A 23,563-nucleotide genomic window follows, 5' to 3' on the forward strand; every position below is an offset into this window, starting at 1 on the left:
TTTTACTTCAGGTGTGCTCTCCCTTCCTTTACTCCCCACCCCTTGCTCGAGAGCTGTAATCTGATATCCTGAAATTTATATCATATTCAAAGAAGTGTGTGCTGGAGACATGCATTATTCTCCACTCTGCTGTCTACATTACACCTGAGGTGCAGGTGTGTACTATTAACTGCACTTACCTGGGAGGGTAGAAAAAGAGGAGGACTCTGCATGTAAGGGGAACAGGGCTGAAAGAGTAGTACTGAATTGCTTGTGGCACTGCAACATTATAGTCCAGCCTGTTTAGTAAAAACACATCGAAAAGGTCAGTATTTAGGGTTTGGTCTGTTTGGCAGCCCATTTTCACCACTGAAAGGAAAAAAACAAAAAAAATTGTCATTAATAATTAGAAATTTCAGGTTATTATAGCAAAAAAATTCAACTTACTAATTAAAATTTGGACACATAAATGGCAAAAAAGATCCCATGTCTTTCCTTTTTCTCCAGTGGTGAAAACAAGCTTCCACAGGTCTGGGTCAGATTTTGGAGAGGGGGTAGGATTTGAGTAATCCGTGTCGTGTTTCACCCGTATCCTGTTATGCCTCTGGCTTGCTGCTGCAAGTTATAAGGAAAAAAATACCAAAAAGCCAGCTAATAAGTGAGTTAAAAAAAATCAAGCAGGAGCAAGTTAGGAATCTAAGGAGTTACAATTTCTTTATGTGTGACCATGATTTATCCAACAATGTCAAAAAATATCACATCCAATAAGAAAAAAAGGATATTTTTATTTCATTATCATTGGCTGCTTTTTCATTCATTTTAACTGCACTGCAGATTTTGTCCATACACTTGTGCACGTGACTAGCTTCATCGACACACTGCTTCTTTTTATTTTTGGTTTAGTTTTCATCGTTAAAACTGCCACACACAAGAGAATACAAATTATTGTTGTCATAGCAGTATTACAACTGTGCCTTTGAATTCCTGGTATTCAAACTTAAGCCAATACTGCTTCTGTTTGGTTGGTATACTGGATGTTAAAGACTTCTTAATATATTTGGCAAACATTGAACAGGGAAGGTTAGGAAAGGCATCCTGTGTGTATGGAGGTGTTAAGTTTATCCACCTTTGTGTATTCACTTTTCAGCCATAATTCTCAGAGTCCCAGAGGCACTGACACGTGACTGTTTGTTATGGCCCTAGCAGGCCTGCACATTGTATGAGTGTGTGTTGCCTCGCTGTTGAGCTCAGCTGCCACTCATTTTCCCCAAGGAGCCAGGCTCCACTCAGCCACCAAAGTTTAATGGCCTGGGTCAATTAGTAGAGCTATAGTGCTGTGCTTTGTTTCAGGGTTAAACCTTGAGATAAGTGTTGCTTTTTATGCTACTAGTAAGTAGTTTGCTGGCATCAGAAGAGTTATGCTCTTTCTGTGGTGACCTTTGTAACAATGATGCATGTGCACAGACAATTATCAACAAGCACATTTGTGAGTGGATGGCAGAGGATGAGGATAAAATACACCGTTTGGGAACAACAGTCATGTGAAACCATACAGTAGTACACTCTTATTTATTCAAAGTAAGTAAGAGGGAAAGTAGAAGCTGCACTTAATTAATGTAAGCACCTCTATAAAAGAGATTTTGGAAGTTTGCTGATCCAGCAGCCTGTAAAGCAATAAAGTACTTTCTTTTTATGCATCTAGTGAAACAAAATAACTACAAATGGAATTAAGGAATTACAAACAACATTTTTATCACAATGCAGGCAGTGTTTATCGTAAATATATGACATTGATTTTCAAAAGATATTCCAGCTTGCTGTAGCCATAAATAATACAGTGGTACTAACTTGTAATGATGCACGACTGATGCACAGGCATTTCTAGAGGATTATGTAAAAGGTTATGAGGCGCTCTGTCAGTCATTTTTGGCTAAATGTGTGCAGTTTTAGAAAAAAAGTTAACAAGTGTGGAAAGATAGCACACGCATGTAACCTGTTTTTATATGTTTATTTAAATGTATGTACAAGATTTACAAAAAATGTGCTTTGAGTGGAGGTAACATGTCAGGTAACAATTCAGGACCAAAAAACGAAAAAAAAAGAAAAGAAAAGAAAAGTGACACTTCAGACATGAACTCACACTTTCAGAATTTAACCTCAAACAGCATCCAGGGGTAAGAGGACACCCTTAAGCTCCATCAGCTTCAAGGTGAAGACCCTCTCAGTATTGTGCATTTTGTATCACACTAAGAGAAATTAATATTTAGAAGTCTCTGCGTAAAAATAACTGAAAACTTTAAAAACCACAACATGACCTGACCTCTGAGGTCAGTTCAGTCAGTGGCTTGCAACACTAGGGTGCAAAGGTTTGACTCGAACGAGGCGGGAGAGCCCGAGCCGCAGACCCTGACCGGGAGACTTCACTGCTGGACTCTGGGACGTGGAGGGACTTTTTCCAATTTGAGCTGGGAGGAAAAAACAGAAATAAATTGATAAATATGTTCAATTGAGTTAATTTTACAGGAACATGTTCCAGCTGTGCTGCTGTTTAGTCATTCAGCACCTGGTGGGTTCCACTTGGGCATTCTTCCCGCTGCTGGGCTCAGGGAGGCTGCTGGGCTCAGAGAGGCTGCATGCTTCGATGTGCAGCCTGTGGAGGATGACGCAGGTCTTTTAGAGGCAGGTTTGGCCGTTGGAGGTGTTGTCACTGGGGTAGAAGCTGCTGTGAGAAGGAACAGCACTCATTCAAATGTGAAATTATGATTCGCAGACAAAAGCTGATGATCCTCATGGGCTTACCTGCTGCTTGCGATTTAGGCTTTGATGGTTTTGATGGTTGCTTTTCTTTTTTAGAAGCAAGAATCTGTTTGTTTTTTTCACTCTTTGTTGCTTTTTCTTTCTTTTTAGTCTTGCTTGCTTTCTTTACTTTGAACTCGTCATCTTCGCTCTCAGATGGTTCACTGAAATCTTCATCGCTTTCTGAATCTGCAAAAGCATTATTGTTACTTTAAAGACACAAAAAGAAAGACGAAAAATGGATACAACTACTTAAAAAGTTATGGCAAAGTAACCTGGTGTCAGTTTGGGTTGATAGTCATCATCATCATCACCATCCTTGTTTTTCAGCTCCTCAGTAGCTTTGTAGGCAGCCTTTCTCTGCCTGGCAGGGGCAGGCGACCCTTTCTCTGATGTGATTTTGTCCAAACCTGAAGAAAACCCATAATGATATTAAACAGAGGGAAGGAAATCAAATCTTCAACTACATAAATAAATAAAGCTGCTAGACTTTACCCATAACTGCACCATCCACACTGCAGTTGGACAGGAGCAGAGAAGCTGGATCTGTGTTTTCATCTACTGGAAATTTGACATCTCCTGGATAAATTTATCAAGAAATTAAGCCAACATCCTTTTGATCACATGAAATGTATTGATCATTTTAAAGAACAAATCATACCTCTACTGACATGAGACTGGTCCTTCACTTCACCTGCATTATTGAGCATGGAGAGCGTGATGGCTGCTTCGAGATCCCTCTCATACAGCTTTTCGTCCAGTGGCTTTCTGCACAAATGAATCAAGATTCAAGCCATGTTAGAGATTTTCACCTCTGAGCATTTCTAATGAATACAACTGATAAAAATGTAAAAGAAAAGACTACTTTTTGGTGACATTTTTTTATTTAACTCAGCATAATCAACATTTTGTTTTAATTTAGCGATTATCCCCACTGATAAGCCAGTCATCATTTTATCAGTGACTTTGAATGGCTTTACTATTCAACCACCTTAATGAGTTAAAGCATCACAGCGAGGCTTCAACCCAAACATTTATACGCAGTCTGCAGTATATTCTTTAAAAGTGACTGCTTACTTTCAAGCTGACTGCACACCCAGTGCACCTCTCAATTAGGGCTGGGCGATATGGCCTAAAATCCATATCACGGTATAATTTGAAGCATGTGCGGTAACGATATATATCGCGATATATTCTTTTCTTCTGTGTAACGTATTTTACACACTATAAGGCACACTTAAAATCCTTTAATTTTCTCAAAGATCGACAGTGTGCCTTATGTATGAATTCTGACCTCGAACCGATTTTATGTAGTACACGGCACATAGAAATCTGTCAAAAAATGTTTTAGTACGACTTTGGTAAGGTATGAAGGCACATGGCTTGATGGATTGCTGGAGCATTACGGCTGCCGTAGTCAGGAGCCTCACGCAGTTTTGCCAACTCCTCAGTAAGGAAAATCACTATTGGCTGACCGAAAAGTCGCTAGAAGTCGCTAAATGACGTCATCGCCTAATTTGCATAATAGGTCATGCTAATGTAATTGCAACCTACGCTGTTGGAGAGAGAAATAACATTGTGGAAGAGAAAGTGAGTAAAAAATGTCCTAAATGCATTTAGAATTTATTAACTACAAATTAAATTTCTTTTAGGAATTATTGTTTTTTAATGTCACAATTCCAACCCTGCTCCTTTATCCGGGCTTGGACCAGCAAAAGTGACCCGAAATTGGCGCTCTGGTGGAGTTACTTTGTGTGTGTGGGTGTGTGTTTATTAGTAGTTTTAAACCTTGTGATCCACAAAACTGCATAACAGTAAAAGAAGAACTGACTGCGTTACAGTCAGTGCGGGAGCAGCGGCTTCGCTCATGCGCGATTCATTTGCAGTTTGGACGCATAGGTGTGAACATCTCCTGCCCTGATAGCAGCGGGGGGAGGACTATCCTCCGCCTGTGAGCGCTTTGGCACGGGTGAGGTGCCCACGGCAATCTTCAGTCAGGAGAACAACTGAGATAATCCATCCACAATACGAAGTTAGTCATTCATATACTGCAACAACATGGGAACAGAGCAGCTGCGAGAGAATTCAGCATTAATGAATCAATGGTACGGAAGTGGAGGAAGCGCAGTTTTTGGCTTTCCCCATATTCCAAAAGTGCTTCGTCTCTTTGCTATTACTGTCGCTCGGCATAATTTGCAGATGATATTGTTTGCAGCCGCTGCAATGCTTTCGACCAAAAAAGGCGCAGCTTGATGACACCATCAACATGCGCTATCGCGGTAGAGCGGTATAGTCAAAATCTCTACTGTTGGCCAAATTTATATCGTTTCTACCGTATACCATTTATACCGCCCACCCCTACTCAATCTAAACTAACAGTGATGAACTCAACATGAACACATAATTTTGAACAAAGTTATAATTTCCACTGCTTATCTCCAGCGCTTAGCTACTCATCTCAACAAAATATGAACCCATTTTGAAAATCTATTAATGCACTGGCGCTAGACCCGAGTAGCTTTACTTTTGGACTGGTATTTCTTTACATATCATATCTACACCTACAACAAAAGACCAAAAATCTGTGAGTTTAATCCTTTTAATCATCATGTGGTGCAATATTGTCATTGCTAGGGCCACAATGACTGAGATTAAAATAAGCAAATGTGGACATTAGCTTGTTAGTATTTTACCTTACAATATAAATCGCCTTGAGGTGACTGTTGTTGTGATTTGGCGCTATATAAATAAAACTGAATTGAATTGAATTTCAAACCATAAGACCAGTGTTTCTCAAAGTGTGTCCTGCAGCCCCCTGGTGGGCCTTGAAGGTAGTGCAGGTAAGCCAAGAATCTGACCTAAATACTACGTTATTCTTAAATGTTGGGCCCATTTTGGATCTTGAATGCATCTTATAGTTCATTGTTAGTGAGCAAAAACTATACTAGTGTTACCAGCTGTAATTTCAGAGGATCAGCTAAAAGGAAACACTGCACAGGGCCATGTGATGACCATAGGCTTGGGTGGGCCGCTTAACATTTTTGGGCTTCAAAATGGACCGCGGCCATTGTAAGCTTGGGAATGGCTGCATTAGACAATGACGCACAAAATGAATTATGTTAAACTATGAATTGGGTCGGTGTGCAGGTTAGTTTGAAACAGGCTGTTTGCAGCACAGAAGCACTCTCAGATTACGATGAAAACGTTACATAAACCTATCCTCTTTAAATGCTGTTCTCAACATTGCTGCCTGTAACTCTATCTTTAAACTCTCTCCGGTATGAAAAAAAAAAGTTCTTATACGCGAATACATTAATACAGACTCTCCCTGTGCAGCCATTATCATACATTTACGGTACTGTGCTTGTGTCTGTTTGTAAAGATATTTGCCTACTGACAGTAACCAATGCAAACGCACTCCTATACATGCCCACTTCATGCTTCTCAAGGTGTGTATCAACCAAATGCTGACGAGCTGAGAAGTGGGCCAAAACAGGGAAAGGAGCGACAAAGGAACGCAAAAAAAGAAAAGCAAAGGTACAAGATGAAAAGCAAAGACAGTGGCTGCAGTGGACACTTGATTATTTTTAATGCTCAGCTTCACTTCAGCTCTTTTGTGCTTTAGAACTTCATTCTTAGCAGATAGCGGATTAACCAAGGGCAGCACAAGCAAGAGTAACCCACAGAGTGGTGGCACCACCGCCCCCTGCAGGTAGATAGGTAACCTGTAGCTGCCTAACAGACTGAAGCAAAACTTCCCAATATTGCAGGATATACACAAGTGGCGCGCCCTCTGCTGGAAACAAACTAAACAGCAGTAAAACTGGTAACATTTATTCACAGCAGGTTTCATGAGCCCTCTTACCTGATTGTCACAGCCAGTGTCAGATTAACTCGCCACCTACCTGTTCTTCTGGCTTAATTGTGAGGTGGCCTCTTGACTGGAGGACTTGCTTAATGATTTCTTCTGTTCTTGTTTCACATCCTCCCTGACCTTTTTGCTGGGTGGGGCCTTCACACAGGCAAAATCCTCATCTATCACAAAATGAGGACAAAGATACCATTTTTAAGACTGGAAAGGGAGTCCTTTGGATTACACATGTGCACCCTACTGTACTACAGGTTTCCTGGAATTTAAGAGTCTTCTGCAAAGCAACAGTATCTAATAACACGTTTTTTGTTGCAATGTCTTTTTCCTGATCACACCACTGCAGTGACTGCGATTTATCAAGTTAACACGAGACATCTAGGCAAGGCAAGGCAAGTTTATTTATATAGCACAATTCAACAGCAAGGTGATTCAAAGTGCTTTACAGAGACATTAAAAAACAAATAAAAAGGATGATTTAAAATGGAAAAGAAGAAGAAGAAGGGAACAGTAGATAAAATCAGTAGTTAAAATGTAAGTTTTGAAATTTAAGCTTAAAAGTAAAATAGTGCGGATTTGGTGCTTTATTCAAATGCAGCTGAGAACAGGTGAGTCTTCAACCTGGATTTAGGTTCATACTGGGTCAGGAGGTCACTGATGTATTTTGGTGATAAACCATTCAGAGCTTTATAGACCAGCATCAGAACTTTAAAGTCTATCCTCTGACGGACAGGCAGCCAGTGTAAAGACCTCAGAGCTGGACTGATGTGGTCCACTTTTTTGGTCAGAGTTCTGAATGAGCTGTAGTTGTCTGACTGATTTTTTAGGTAGACCTGTAAAGATGCTGTTACAGTAATCAAGCCTACTAAAGATGAATGCATGGACTAGTTTTTCCAGGTCCTGTTGAGACATCAGATCTTTTATCCTTGATATATTCTTGAGGTGATAGTAAGCTGACTTTGTTATGTCTTAATGTGTTTTTTTAAGATTAGGTCTGCATCCATCACTACACCCAAATTTCTCTCTGGTTGGTGGTTTTTAGGTGTATAGATTGAAGTTCTCTGGTGACCTGTAATCGTTTTTCTTTGGCGCCAAAGACTATTACTTCAGTTTTGTTTTTGTTTAGCTGGAGAAAATTGTGGCACAACCAGTCATTGATTTCCTCAATGCATTTCCAAGAGCCTGTACAGGGCCTCGGTCTCCTGGTGACATTGTGATATATATTTGTGTGTCATCTGCATAGCTGTTATAGTTTATACAATGTATAGTAAACAAAATGTAAAGATCACAGTAAAACGTCCAACAGATCCGTCATAAAGATGTTAATATTTCTGTGCTTATCAATAATATATATCATAAAGCAAGTCATTAAAACTTGCATAAAGTTTTAATTTATTTATCTAAATTTGTATGCAGTTCTACTTTCAGTCGCTCCCTTTAAGGGTCTCCACAGCAGATCCGACCCATCTCACACTATTCCCAGCATCCTCCTCTGTCACACCAACCCTCTTGCATGTCTGCCTTCACTACATCCACGAATCGTCTCTGTGGCCCCCACCCCCTCCCCCTCCCTTCACATTTCTAAACCATCTCAATCTTGTCTCCATACCCTCAACCTGAGCTGTCCCTCCAATGTACTCATTTCTAATTGTATCCATCCTTGTAACTCCAACAAAAATCTGAGCATCATCAACTCCAACTCCTGTCAAAACCATACTTGCATCTCGCAAACCTTCCCTTTCACTCTTGCTGCTACCCTTCAGCCACTCGTCTCCACCCACTCCACCCTACCTGCACTCTCTTCTTCACCTCTCTTTGCTTTAGAAAACTGACCCCAGGTATTTAAACTCGTCTACCCTCACATTCAGTTTCTCTGTTTCTATCCTCTGTAAAGCACTTTAAATTGTCTTGTGTAAATTTGCCTCGATTTTTCTGTTGATATAGAATAGCAGTCATATCTTTAGTATATTACACACATTTTGATACTAAAGACTAATTTCAAAGCGGTGTAATTTCGTTTTTGAACGAACCTACACGTCCTTGTGTAAATGCTTTATGTAAGATTATAAAATGATGACATGATATGCTATGCTTTGCTATTTCTTTATCACACTGTGGATCAAATGGGCCAGGATAACAGATTTTCAATTTTACTCACCATCATCGAAGTCCTTGGTCTCACAGTAATTCACAGTCTTTGTCTTCCTGTGTGTCAACAATTAAAAAACAACAACAAACAAACAGTTTTTAGCATCACCAGATCTAGGTTACCCAGGCATCGACAAAAGCAGTAGCTTACCTAGATGGTCGGTCCATAGCTCGCTTTTTAGTCAGCTAACAATAACCGCATTGATACGGCTAATCAACACTACTACTCCCTCCAGCTGCGTGAAGGCTTTCGATCTCCACACAGTAACAAAGTTAAAGTGTCACTTTTCGTGAACTATCTGTAAACTGGACTATCCGTAAACTATAAAACTTTAGTTACACAAGCTTAACGTGAGGTACGTCGGTCCCCGAGCTCTCAAACAGCCCGCCTGAACGGACCAGAAGTGACGTCAATTGTTTACCAATCTACCGGAAACCGGAAGCAGATTCGTTTATTTCTAAACAAAACAAAAGAATACAGAAGAAGAGTCAGTTTGCGGCAACCTGTTTTAATCTTTAAAATCAGAAATAATCAGAAAGCAATAGACAATTTTCTGTTTTTCTTTTTAACTCGTTTTTTTTAAGGTGTCGAATCTGCTTCACTCAAATAGCTTGGCGCAGCTTTGCTAAGTTCGCCCGTCTAACGCTTATAAATGGCTTGGTACTGTGCAAAAATCTTGTGCCACCTCATTTTTCTCTATAGTTTGATGTGAAATGTGAATAGATACATCAGTTTATTAAAACATGTGCAAACACACGTGCAAATGCCGTATATAAGGCAAAACAGAGTTTGAAAATCAATATTTGGTATGAGCACCTTTATTCAACACAGCCTGAACTCTCTTAGACAATCTTTCTTGTTCATTCTTCGGGAATAGTTCTCCAGGCTTTGTGAAGGCCATTCAAACCTCTTCTTTGGATGTTGGCTATCTTTCGTTGGTCCCACTCTGTTTCAGTAATGTTTTAGCCCGGGCTCTGGGAATCCATGACCTTTCTATCTAGGTAAGATTGGGATTATTGCCATACTGAAACATTAAGCTGTTGCCAATCAGATGCTTTCCAGATGATATTGCAAAATCTGACAGTATTTTTCTGCAATTATAAGTCCATCAATTTTGACAAGATCCCCAACAGGTTGAAATGCAGCCCTAAACCATTACAGCCTCCACTGTTTTACAGATGGCTGTAGACTCACTGTTGAACCTCAGTCTTAACCTCCTGACAACAGTTCCAAAAATTTGAGACAAAAATTTCACATTTGCATTCATCACTCAATCAGGCCTGTTGTCACTGATTTTTAGTGCAGTTTATTTGTAATTTGGCATACCTCAGCCTTTTCTCCATCTTTCCTTAAAATAGCCTTATACAGCTGCCCTTTCACTGAGACCATTTCTGATGAGGCTTCGGTGAACAGTAGGTGGATCAAATGAGGGGCCAGATGCGTATCTCATCTTTGCTGGATTTTTTTCTTGTTTTGTAAGTACGAGACTTTCAGATACAGGTTGAAATGCAACCAGTTTGTCTCCAGTTAAATGAATCAGAAGAATCATGTCAAATTCAAATTCAAATTTTATTTGTCACGTACACAGTCATACACAGTACGATATGCAGTGAAATGCTTAGACAACTGCTCGTGATCTAAAGAAAAAAAAGGAAAAGGCTATGAATAAGATAGGAAATAAATATGAAAAATTAAAAAGGGTATATTTAACTAGGAAGGAATAAAATATAAAAAATTAAAGTTAAAAATGAAATAACTGTGCAACACAAATTAGAATGAAGGGTAAATTTAACTGGGAAAGAATAAGATAAAATATATAAATTAAAGTTGAGAATAAAATAACTGTACAACAAAATACACAATACACAGTATAGAACTATATAAGAATGTATGAAAGAAATATAAATGATAAAAGAAGGATTTTTTGTATTTCCTTCTTTTTACAAGGTGGATCTTTGCTCTTGCATGTACATGACAGCTGATACTGGGGTGTAACTCAAACTACAGCAAGTAAGTAATATAACAAATTACTTTCTACACAGAGTAAATAAGGAATCTAGTTATGTCTTTAGGAATGATTAATAGAAAGGAACTCAGAGACTGCAGTTGTGGTTCTATTGTGTAGTTAAGCCAAAATTCGATATGCGAGAACTAATCAAAGATTGCAGTTAATAATGGATTGCATTTATATAGCGCTTTTTGGGACCCCTCAAAGCGCTTTACAATACCACTATTCATTCACTGGTGAAGGCAAGCTACAGTTGTAGCCACAGCTGCCCTGGGGCAGACTGACAGAGGCGAGGCTGCCATATCGTGCCATCGGCCCCTCTGGCCATCACCAGTAGGCGAAGTGTCTTGCCCAAGGACACAATGACCGAGACTGTCTGAGCCGGGGCTCGAACCGGCAACCTTCCAATTACAAGACAAACACCCAACTCTTGAGCCACGATCGCCCCTCTAAGCCCAAGACTAAATGACCCAGGTTTACAGTAAATATAGTGACCTGGACTTTTCCATCAGTTTGTGTGAATTTTATAATCCAGTAGACAGACAGGCAAACAAAAGCCATATTTTTACCCTGAAAAGGAAGTCTTAGGTTAACGTTTTTCTTTTTCAGTGCACTTGCAACAATTTGAAGAATTCTGCTACAGAGAGCTGACAAACGTCTTTTTTTTAAAATAAATCATTTAGACAAGAAACTGGTTCAGTCTAGTCCGGGATTAATGCAGAAGATCAGCGCTTAATTAAGCAAAAACTTTAGGATCTGAAACTTTAGCTTTTGAGACTTTGGTGTAACATATGCTACCTGCCACCTTGTGTCTTGCTTCCCTTAATATGCCAAATTAGTCTAAAGTAGTTATTCATTCCACACCTACAGTACTAGGCTGCCAAGCCTAAGTTTGCACAAGTGCAGATGTAGGTGTGTGTGGGGGACTAGAATGAAGAAATAAACATCACTTACTTAAAAATATATGTGACTAATATCTTTTAAATGGTCTAAAAAAGTGTTTTTAAACTGTCATCTGTGCTAAATATATTTCAGATCAAATACATCTCTCTGGAAACTTGTGGTTTCTGGATTGCATCTTAGCCATCATCTTGTATGAAAGTTAACTTTGAGGAGTCATTTCTGCTTCTTCATTTGCAAGCAGTGACAGTATCAGTCGTGTCAGACAAGTTACCAGCAGATGGCAGCATAATGCCTTCTTGTCTTGGTTCACAGAGGTACAGACTCTGACTGGCTGATTGACATGAACCTGACATGTCCTCTGCTACTCAGTCGCCCACACTTAGGGCGGAAGCAATCACGGCTCCCTCTAAAGTGCAATGAAAGTAAAATCCCTCCATTTTTACTGCACATTCAAGAGAAGGGCAGCTGTCCCGAGGGTTGTCATTTTCTAGTTTGTGAGTGGGTGGCTGTCGGCTGCGGTTTGTCACACAGTGGACCTTGAGGAACAACCAGGGATGTGATGGTCCACTCCTTTGGACCCAGACAAGGGAGGAGAACATGCATCCACGGGGCCAAAAGGCCCTGTGGTCACGCATTCCTAAACTCCTCCAGCACTGCCTACAGCCACGACTAAAATATCAGATCCAGTCATGCAAACACTGCGGTCACAACATAACGCTTCCATTCACACATATATACATGCTTATATTATATTTATTCCGGTGCTACTAATGACAGGTTGAGCACACCCCTGCATTCTCTTAAAATGCCGAAGTTAATCCTGAAACGACAGTCACGTTTCTCTGGCACATCTACACGTATACATCCGTTTATAACTGTAGGAAATGTTTAGAATATATGCTGCTACAGTTAAAATTACCACGTCTAAATCCTATATGTTCCCAAACAAAGTCACATGACCGCTAAAGAGGGAAAGACTGTTACATAAACTAAAGTAAAAGTAGAAATATCCTGTTAGTGAGCTTAGTGGCAGTTATATGGGTTTATATTGTTAAGCTATGTGATGATAATTTGTCTTTAAAAAAGGTAATACTGCACATTTGTGCATGTTTTAGTGGTGTACAGTCTGTGAATTAATCTCAAGGTTAAAATGTCAAAAATGTAAAACATAAAGATAATTATTTTGCATTTTAGACTGCAGTTATAGTCGCTCTAATTCATAACAAACCCTGTAACAAAGCCCAAACTGAGTAACTATTTTACAGCAGTTGGCTCTATGCATGAAAGACATGAGTAACGAGGTCCAGAGGGACAAGGGAAATTTGGGGTAACTGTTTCTCTAATTTACTTATGCAAATTAATCCTTGTTAGATTTAATTTGTGGATTATGTAACATATTTAAAAATTCATAAAGATTGTTTTTTTTCTTTCTCTGGCAACACTAGGCAGCATTACTAGGCTATTTTGGACCAAGGCATCCAGTTGGGTTTACTAGCCTAGTTGGCATCCGTGAGGTCATCAGTGGTCTTAATTTCAGCTTGTTTGTTGGAAGTGGTCAGGAGGCAGTTTCCCCCCCCCCTCAACCACTGATGTGAATGCCATCATTATGCGCTCTATAGCATCTCAGAGTGGTAGTTTGTGTGGGGCTCTCTGAGCCCTGCACCCATGCCCCTGTATGGTTGTTCCGCAGGTGGAGACTGCAGTGTTGTTATTTACATTCCTCACAGGGCAACGAGAAACTAGACTGCTTCTGCACTATTAAGATATTTTAGGAACGTTGAAAAAATATAGTGTTGCGCATGAATATGATTGAGTACTGCTGTTAATGTAACAGAAGTACTCCATAGGAGGTTATTTGTCCTTCCAAGCTGTGTTATTATGCTGCAAACCAGGCATAATTTTAGCTGCTCGTGGGGACAAAATGCTCTGTCTGAGAGAACATTCATAGGTCGGGGGCACCAATTAGTTACAAGCCTCAAACTAAATTTGTCTTGATGGGCTCTTAGTGTTTCGGATATCCGGCGTTGCAGTTGTGTCAGAGTGCTGTTTGTTATTGTAACCTAGAAATGGCCTTGCATCTTCAGACGTGGAGCGGCGGCGACCACAGCACTGCCACAGCAGCCACAGCTTTAGCCAGGGAATCAGAGTGGGCAGACAGATCTGTCAATCAGTGGCTTCCGGAGTTTGTTGTCTTAGACCTCGTCTTCTGAACTGCATGCTTTCACGGGAATTTTCACTTTTTTTGGTGTACACATGCGGCGGCCACAAAGCTAATTGCAAGGGAGATGAGAGGCCGCCGAGGTACAATCGTGAAGAGATTTTAGGACATGTAGGCTGCGCACACTGACACGGCAAACTGACATGTCAGTGTGTCCAGTTAAAAGTTATGATTGTTTAAAGCATTGCAGGATTAAAGGATCAGGCAGTGTTGGTTAGAGGATGTTAAAGGCTTGCAAACCTTTAAAGAAATAAAGCCAACATAAATCCTTTGTAATCTACACAAAGGTTATGGCTTTTATGAAGCTTTATTTTCATACTATCCGGTCACAAATTGACACCATATCTTTTATATTTCAGTGCATCTATGCTTGTGAGACTATTTCTCATTACTCTGGAATGGTCACTAGTCCAGCACAGGCCAAGAAAGAAACTGGTCACACTCACATCCACACCTATATGTCCAGTTTGGAATCACCAATTAACCTAACATGCATGTGAGTCTGTTCTTTGGGCTCTTCTTGGAAAACTACTTATAGTGGTAATTATGACTTGGATATTGACGGGAACACTTATTATAAGTTGGACAGTTTAGAAACTGGTAATTACGCTGAGATGACATAATCGCAGACAGTGTGGCTTTTGTTTTTTTAGATTTGTCTACTTGAGGGTTAGAAAATGGTGAAATATTTTTGAAAGATCGGTGACTTGACGGATGTAGCTGACTGTAGCAGAAAGAAATGAGCTTAGAGAAAGAAAAGCAAACCGGGCTTTTTCTTATTTCTGCTCATTAGCCATTACTACTACTGCTCAAATCTCCAACCCATGGGTAGTCATGGTTTATTCAGATTCCAGGTTATTGCAAGGAAGTTGAACTTATGAAATGCGTAAGATAAATTGACTTCCACGGGCGTTTTCCTTAGGGTGGTACCGGGTCAGTGTATAATGCTGTCATGTCAATATGGAACAAAATCTCTGAGGAATGGTTCCAGCTTCTTCCCGTTCCAGCTACCACCAATGTGTACCTAATAAAGTGTCCAGTGAGTAATATAATGTTAAATAATCTCATAACATGAACTGAAAATTCTTGTAATCATTGCAGATGTAAAGCAATTTTTAAGTTTTGAAAAACAAACTCCTTTTCACATGCCTCCAACTAATTTACTTTGGAAAGGTTAACTTAAAAGATGTGTGAGACATTGTTCTTTACTTCCACCACTTAAGACAATAAATCATTTTAATGACTATAAATCGACTACATTTTCTTAGCTACATTATCTCGCTTTAACCTATTTACAAGTGTTTTGGTATTTATTTGTGCCCCCCTCCCCCTTTCTCCTGGTCCCACCCCATTTAAAAACTCCTAGAAACATCCCTGTCCAGCCCGCTTTATTTTTCACCTTTTAAAAAGCTCATGTCATGAGTCCAGCTCTGTTAATACTGAGTATCGAATCACTGGGTGCTTGCATGAGAGAAGAGCAAAAGCGGATTTCTTTTTCTTTAAAAAAAAAAAAAGTTTTTTACAAGTTCTTATGTGCTGAATCATTGTGACAAGACGTTTTCACTTGTGTTTTTGGGGCAGTGTTACTGACGATATCAGGCCCCAGAGGAGGAATCTGCAGTATGATTACATGTGCTGACAAGATGGTGGGGATAAAAACAGCATCAAAGGGCCGGCAATAATTCAACGCTGCCAGTTTTACACCGTGACAGCATTCAAAATAGCATCTGTAACACAGCATTGTTTCCTGCACTCTGGCGTGGCACTTGAAGGGCACCCGGGGAGCAGTCTCATTAGGGCGACCTTTCAGCAGGTGGGTCACAGGCAAAAGGAGACAAGCACATGAGATCTCAGTGACTTGTGTGTCGTCGTGCCTGGGATGCAGCGCTCTCACTCCCGTCTCATTGTTGAAAGACTGATAGATCGACTATCTCAGATTCGCTGTTATGCATTTCCTACAAAGTGCACTGCTCCTTGTGTGCCAACCAAAACACACGGCTATCTTTAAGAGCCAGCAAGTGTCCACAAACTTCTGGAAGCAGCCGGCTGCCTCTGGAAAGGAACACTGGCTTGCTCACAAGGAATTTTTTAAAACTTTTTAGTGATCAATTATGACCTGAAACACAGTGGAAAAAACTTCACTGGACTCTGTAGTTTATAGCCTGACTCTATTTTGATTATCCCACTGAGGTACACAACCTGCAATGCAGGGGATGGCACAGTTTCCTTTTTACTATGTTTAGCTGAGCACCTGAAGTGCACATTATGCATTTTGAGATACTCATTTTCTTTTTGTGAACACCCACTCTGTCGATCTGTGCTTACATGAAATGCAGAGAATTAATATTGCAAACGGTTAAGCTCACAGAAGTTTATTCAAGTGTCAGTGATCCCAGTCAGACCTCTTGCCAGCGACCCAATGCTGCAATGCAGAGAGTTATCATGCCTGACAGGGGGAGGAGGTTCTTCCACCCCCCACCCCCGTGCATTCAGAGATCTGTCGGACACCAGAGGGCGATGTCCACATGTGCACACGTGGAGGGTGCAGCCGGAGCATTTTTTCCACACAGAAAGGAAATTGTTAAGAGGTTGTACCTCTATTCATTAGCACACAATGTTTTATTAACTATATATCATTCTTTAATGTGTCTTTGTTGGGCTTTACTCTGAGGCGGTGTCATCTATGGAGGACCAAAAAAGCCAAAATAAAAAAATAAAAATGAATGACTCTGATTAATAGGGTATTAAATAGCCATAATATAATAAAATGAAATATGATTGTTGGCATTGATAAATGCCACATAAAGTAATAGTTTTATATTTATTGGCTTCTGTGTTAATTATCCTCAGGTTTTATTTATTTATTTATTTTGCTTTTCCATTTATTTCCATATTTAAATTTGTGCCTGTTGTTTATTTCTGCATCTTTGCATCTGCATATTTTTATGCCTTACTAAGCAAATGAAGAAGCTGTTATTATAAATGTGTCACGGGATAAATCTTTTTTTTTCTCATTACAAATTTTACATTTATTATTTTTATTAGAAATAGTATTGTATTTGTATGTGTTTTAAAATGTATGTATTTATTTGTCTTTGGGCAGTTTTGGTTCCCCATAATTCAGGTTTTATTGTATACTTTTTTTTTTTTTAACTTATGCTGGGGATTCAAATCCAGGTTTGGACCTTTCTGTGTGGAGGGTGCATGTTCTCTCTGGTACTCCTGCTTCCTTCCACAGTCCAAAGACTTGCATGAGGTTGGGTTAATTGGTCATCCTAAACACATAAGTGATTCATAAGTGGAATTTGTGGGAGACACAAATTCCTTGGGTTTTGCATCAGGAAGGGTATCTGGTGTAAGATTGAATATGCAGCACTACCTGCTGTGGCAGCTCTGTCAGAAATGTCTTTATTTACATTAATCTACAGTTAAAATAGTTAAAGTATTTACTTAATAAACATTTACAGGAGAGAAATAAATCATTCTAAAGATACGCTATGAAATTTTACACCCATTTTTTCCTCTCAGGACTTCCTTGTTGTGCTTATTATTCCACACCTGCCCACCAGACATCACCATTACCACCTGACCTCCTCACCTGCTTATACAGTTGCTCCTTTTCCCTCTGCGTGAGGTCATCTGTGGTGTTTTACCTCCTCATTCTTTTCTGATCGCTGCTTTTAATTGCCAGCAACTTATCTTTGGAACTAGAAAAGACTAGTAATCAGTGGTCTGCTACTTTGCTTCCAAGTTTTACTCAATGACTTAAATTTGTTTGTGATTTGGTTTTGTTTTAAAAAGAAATAAAAACTGGTTGGCTACTTATTTTTCTGGATCTTTCTCAAGTGCCATTTGTTATTAGTTGCTCTCCAGGACTGGCAGCATGCCAGAAGCTTTGATCCATTCCTTATGGGTTTAGATTTCATCCAGCGGGGGCCGTGACAAAAATAAATGATCTGATCTTTGTTGTGCTGGCAGGATGACAGCAGCTCCATCCAGGATGACTCACTCTCTCAGCAGTGTGCCATTCCTGACGCTCTCCTCTACCCATCAGCAAAATTGCCTTGATCCTCCGCTCGTTGCCGCCCTGTTGCCCACCCTCGAGTTCGCTCACAAAGGGGCAAGGCGGTCGCATCCACGGGGCTGGCGGCATGGTTTTCATCCCGCAAGGGTGAGAACGTGCAAAGCAGTGAGCAAATGTGCTGAGAGAATTCCTCGCATTCTCCTGCTCGGTCCCGGTGGCCTGGTTTGGTGTTGGGTTCCTGGGAGAGAGGGAAGAGGAGCCAGGGGAATCGGCAGCCGACTCAGCAGCTGACACCTCCTCTGATCTCTATCTCTTCCTACAGCCATAAACCAAACTGTCTGACTTTTCAGCATGGTAGCCACGTAAACATAGCCTTCCTCGTGGTCTTCTTTAAGACTGCCAGCTTTTGCATCGAAGGATCAGTTGATTACGCCGAAGATTTGGCAGTGACCAAATTTCAACCTCAGGTATTTTGTACAGAGCTGAGAAGAGACAAGATTAATGTTGAGGTTAAAAGAAACCACCACAGATAGATTGATCCTTTAATGGATCAGGTACTCAGTCATGCCAGTAAAAATTACACTTTTTGCTCAACTTATCCTTGCACTTTTATTTGATATATTGTCTTTTTCAGCAGGTGTTATCATATTTAAAATGTAGTCAGTAGGTATTGAATGACAGAAATTGAGATACATGCCATATTAACTGCTCTGTAAAACATTCTTAGTGCTACATGCTAAAGGCTTTATGAGTCGACAGCCCTGCTGAGCTTGCACTTTTCAGGTTAACACTACTCCAGTGTAATGCTTGCAAAACTGTCTGAACATAGCACGCTTGTTGGGCGGATTTTTACACATCTTTGAGCTCCGTGGGATAAGATCGCAATTACTGAGCTTAAAGGGAGATCAATGATCATGATGTGAGCCAATCACTCTCCCCAGTGCACAAGCAGTTCTACGGTATCCTGGGGCCTTTGTCGATAAGATGCAGTTCTCACAGTTTTTGCTTGATGAAATACTCCAATTAAAATTCACCTGTCCCACAATGGATGTGTAACACAGTGAAAAATCCTACTATATTAAATTTATCCTTACATGTAACAAAGGACAACAACAAATCCTCACCTTTATGAAGTTGGAGGCAGTAAAAAGTTAGATTTTTGCTTTGAACGTTTACAGAAATAACTGTTAAACAGTGCAAAGTTTTAAAGGGTGTGAAAACTGTACTCACCAGCCACTGCAATGGGTACATCATATTAGTGCCAGATTGGGCCACCCTTTTCTTTAGAATTGCCGTAGTTCTTCATGTCATACATTCAACAAGGTGCTGGAAACATTCCCCAGAGGTTTTGGTCCACATTGACATGGTAGCATCACACATTTGGTGGAGATAAATCTTCTGTTCGTTCCGTGCTTTCATGCTGTTTACGCCAAATTCTGCTCTTACTATCTAAATCTCAAAGTAGAAATTGAGACTCATCAGCCCAGGCAACATTTTTCCAATCATGTTCTCCAGTTTTGGTGACACTGTGTCAATTGCGGTCTCAATTTCCTATTCTTATCTGAAAGGAATGGCATCTGGCGTGGTCTTCTCCTGCTGTAGCCCATCTCCTTCAAGGATTGATGCACTGTGTTACTCTTCTACATACCTGTAACAAGTGACTGTTGCTTCACCATCACTTGGAAGCCATATTCCACTGACCTCTGACATCAGCAAGGCATTTTCTACCCGGGAACTGCTGCTTACTGGGAATTTTATCTTTTTCTGACGATTCTCTGCAAACCCAAGAGATGGTTGTGTGGGAAAACCTCAGCTGATCAGCAGTTTCTGAAATACTCAGAACAGCAACCATGTCACATTCAAAGTCACTGAAATCATCTTTCCTCATCATTCTGATGCTGAGTTTAAACTTGAGCAGGTCGTCTTGACCCTGTCTACACCCAGTCGCTGTGGATGGCTAATTAGATATTTGTATTAATAAGCATAGTTGAACACATGTACTTAACAACTGTGTGCTGTGTATGTCTTCCTGGCATGAAAATAAAAATTGCTGTGTCATTTCTTTGGGATTTAAACCGCCTGAAAAGTCACCACTGCCTGGCTTCTTTTTCCCTTAGTCACTGTACGCCTAATTTAGCAGCAGGCACATCTTTCTCTGCAAGGTGCACAAGCTGTACCCTTGAAAAGATATTTTTACTGGGAACCCTCCATCCTGACAGGCTGCTCTTTGTGTCCCCTGTGGAGCTTTAAGCTTGACAAAGTAATAGTGAAAGAACCAGATTTATTCCATAGTTTAAAGCCACTGCATACGTTTTATGTCAGTTAGCAAGGTTTTCACAGTATTTCCACTTTCTCTCTGTGTCATAAATAGGCAAAGCTGCAAAAGACAAAAGCGTGACCCAGCTACTGAATTATACATTAGCTGGTTCAGCAAAAAGCTGAACCCGTTTGCTCCTTTAGGGTGCTACCATTGTAGCCAGTAGTTTTAGATTGATCACCAGTTTGCTTTTCTTCCCCGAGCAAAGTAAATTATAACTTTTAAGTGTAGAGTTGGAGACTTATGGATTTCAATGACAGTTTACCCGTAACTCGTTTATATAGTCCCACCAACAGTTTAAGGCTCATATTTAACCAGACAAAATACTGCAACATGCACTGGCACAAAGGTTTTCGCCAGCATTCAGGATCCTAATGACTTTGTTTTTTCCTCAGTGACTTTCCACCATGCGCTATCATCCACTCACTGTTTTAATATGTCCTTGGTTTATGAGTAAATACCTGTAAATCTAGTGACATTAACTGCTGCAATTGTGACGTTTTACTCCTGTGAAGGCCTCTTCAGCTTTGTCAGTCCTCACACAGTTGGACTGAGTATTATTTCCCATCCCTGCCAGTGACTCTGATGTCATGCTAGAGAAATCCCCTCTCCGTCTCAGGGTCTCCCAGCTGTTGTTTCAATATCATCATTTAAACCCCCTGTTAATAAAAAAGTGATTGAAAGAGCTTTGCGTCCTCCTGTATCCAGTTACTTACACTTTGGTAATATGAACAAAACCTGTTTGGAAAGCTCTTTCCTATGCTCCTTTCTGGTTTTCCGACTAAGCTCTGTGTATCCATGTGTGTGTGTGTGGGTGTGAGCACTAAATAGATCCTATAATTGCAGAAAAGACAGCTGACATGACGACGGTAAAATGCAGATACTTTTGTTTGTGTGAGTCTCCAGTTTCTTTGTCATCTACTTCAGCTCTAATTTATTCAGTCAAGCCGAGTCTACAGGAGAAATCAATTTGCTCCAATATGTGTGCAAGTTTCTGCCTTCCTGTTGCCCCACAGTTTGGTGAGTATTATTCAACTCTCTCACTAGCCAGCCAACATAGTAGACAACATGCTTGTAACAACAAAGGCATCTTCATGTCTCTTATGGCCCTGGAGGTAGTTTCCAAACTTAAGAATAATAATCTTAAAGACAGCGTGAACTAAACGAAAGTAATCAGTGTGTATGCGTTAGAGGAAATTAAGGCTGCTGCACGTGTCACTCGTCTTACACGGCTTGATGTCATTTTTTCGTTTTAGCGGCCCAAAACTCCAATAACAAATCACTGCAGCATGACTTTACATTATTGATGAATAAGTGCTTTTTAAAGATGATAATCAGCTACTTTTCTTGATAAAAATATCATTTTTTTTCTCTTTTCCTGCATTTACACTCTTAATGTTAAGTGACTGTGAAGTAGGTAGGATTAAAACATGTTTACTACCCTTACCCACTCTGTCTGCTGTAATCTTCCGCTGTGCAAAAACGTGGTATAAAGCATAATTTGCTCAAAACTGCATCTGTTTGTAAGTTTTCAGGATTTCAGAGAGGTGCCTTTACTAAAGAGCAGGCTCAGCGTCACACCAGTTTAACAGCATTAGCTGAATTAATCTCAGGAGCTCAGCACCGTCTCATTAAAGGTGGCCACTCTCCATTGATTAAAGTTCCACCCTGTCAATAGTTTTGTCTATTCAGGGTATTGGTTGCCTTGGTTTGCATAGTCGTGTGCTTACAAAGCAAATCAAGAGCCTGTGTCATTAATTTGTTATTCAGCCTGATCCAGTATTTCTGTCCCACTGGGACTAAAAAAAATCCTAATTCTCTGCTTTACTTCAATTCATCAAGGGGGTTTTCATGGAAGGTTATCCTGGTTCCAAATTTTCTGCCCACAGCGTTAATTTACTCAGCGAATTAAGTATATCCAAAAACCCTCTGGGATATTTTCAAGTGCAGTTTCTTGTTATTTTATTCTGATAATATGATTGTGTTTTTATTGCTCCCTAGAATTACCATGATCATGATAAGTTTGGGGCTTTTAAAGATTTCTTTGAAGTGTTCTTATTCTGTGATGAAACAATTCACACATGCATGCATCTTTAAACGCTTTAAAAATAAGAATTAGGTGCGCAAATTTCAATGTATGTTTTTTTCTAATCCACACAAGGTCAAAAGTGTAAATATAAGGTCAAATATACACATATGTGCTCTTAAATCTTTTAATAAGCGTTTTTTGACTTGACAAGGCCCACTCACTTCTAGTTATTGATCATGAGTGACCTAAATAAATATTAAATACATTTAATTTAATTCATTAAATAAACATTTCTAAATATCTGTAGATTCCAAGATCATCAGTTCAAACAAATGCGTCTGAATACTGTTATTCAGATGTATCACCACTTTGGGTCTTCTTTGGAAGAAGACCCAAACTGTCACCGTCTGATTAGAGAAGATTTTTTAGGATGTTCAGGAACAACCCAGGAACCACAAAGGCTCAAGCCTGCCATGAATTAGAAACTGCTGGAACATTCTTGTTCACAGTAAAGACAGCTTTACGTCTCTATGGACTGAGAAAGAAGAAAGAAGCCCCTGGTCTAAAAGCATCACCTTCAATCCTGATAGACATTTGCAGCTGTCCAAAGCCAAAAGCTTGACCAAGGTTTTATGGCCAGATGAGACAGAGATTGAGCAATTTGACCACAATGACAAAGGGAATATTTGGAGGAGTAAAACTGAGGCTTTCAAGCCTAAGAACACTGTACTATACACATACAACACCATCCAATAAGATAAAAGACCAAATAGACAGAATAAAAAAAGATATCAAAGAGATCCGAAAACCTTGGAAAATAAGTAGGTCTTCAGATTCGATTTAAAGACTTCCAAGGATGAAGAGAATTTTATGAAGGGGGGAAGACTATTCCAGAGTCTCAGGGCGGCAATGGAGAAAGCCCTGTCACCTCTAGATTTGAGCTGGGAGCGTGGAACTGATAAAACCATCTGACTGGAGGAGCGCAGAGATCAAGTGGGTAAGTGCAGGCTAAGAAGATCTGAAATGTAACCTGGAGCCAAACCATGGAGAGCTTTAAAAACAAATAATAAAACCTTAAAATCGATTCTATGTTTAACTGGCAGCCAATGTAGAGTAATATTCTCTCTCTTTCTAGTACCCGTCAGGAGCCTTGCGGCTGCATTTTGAACAAGTTGCAGGCGTGACAGGCTTGAGTGACAAATGCCTAAAGTTTTTAAATGTTTTCTTTCTATTTTAATTATTTTATTATATTATCCCTCTGTTCAGCACTTT

General features: G+C 39.9%; 1 protein-coding gene across 2 annotated transcripts; it reads right to left on the reverse strand.

The window, feature by feature from the left end:
* Positions 1 to 1,968: 1,968 nt before the first annotated feature.
* Positions 1,969 to 9,192, reverse strand: rad51ap1 (RAD51 associated protein 1). 2 transcript variants are annotated; one of them, XM_080886794.1, is made up of 9 exons: positions 8,943 to 9,192; positions 8,802 to 8,848; positions 6,681 to 6,810; positions 3,437 to 3,543; positions 3,271 to 3,354; positions 3,051 to 3,185; positions 2,779 to 2,964; positions 2,543 to 2,698; positions 1,969 to 2,444 (listed from the first exon to the last, which is right to left on the reverse strand). In XM_080886794.1, exons 1-9 carry the CDS (start codon positions 8,957 to 8,959, stop codon positions 2,317 to 2,319), a joined length of 990 nt encoding a protein of 329 aa, XP_080742920.1. In that variant the 5' UTR covers positions 8,960 to 9,192; the 3' UTR covers positions 1,969 to 2,316. The 2 variants fall into 2 exon arrangements, with proteins under 2 accessions (XP_080742920.1, XP_080742919.1); XM_080886793.1 differs by having other exon boundaries at positions 2,543 to 2,701.
* Positions 9,193 to 23,563: the final 14,371 nt, after the last annotated feature.

This window comes from Rhamphochromis sp. 'chilingali' (assembly GCF_963969265.1).
Source record: "Rhamphochromis sp. 'chilingali' genome assembly, chromosome: 7".
Taxonomy (NCBI): domain Eukaryota; kingdom Metazoa; phylum Chordata; class Actinopteri; order Cichliformes; family Cichlidae; genus Rhamphochromis; species Rhamphochromis sp. 'chilingali'.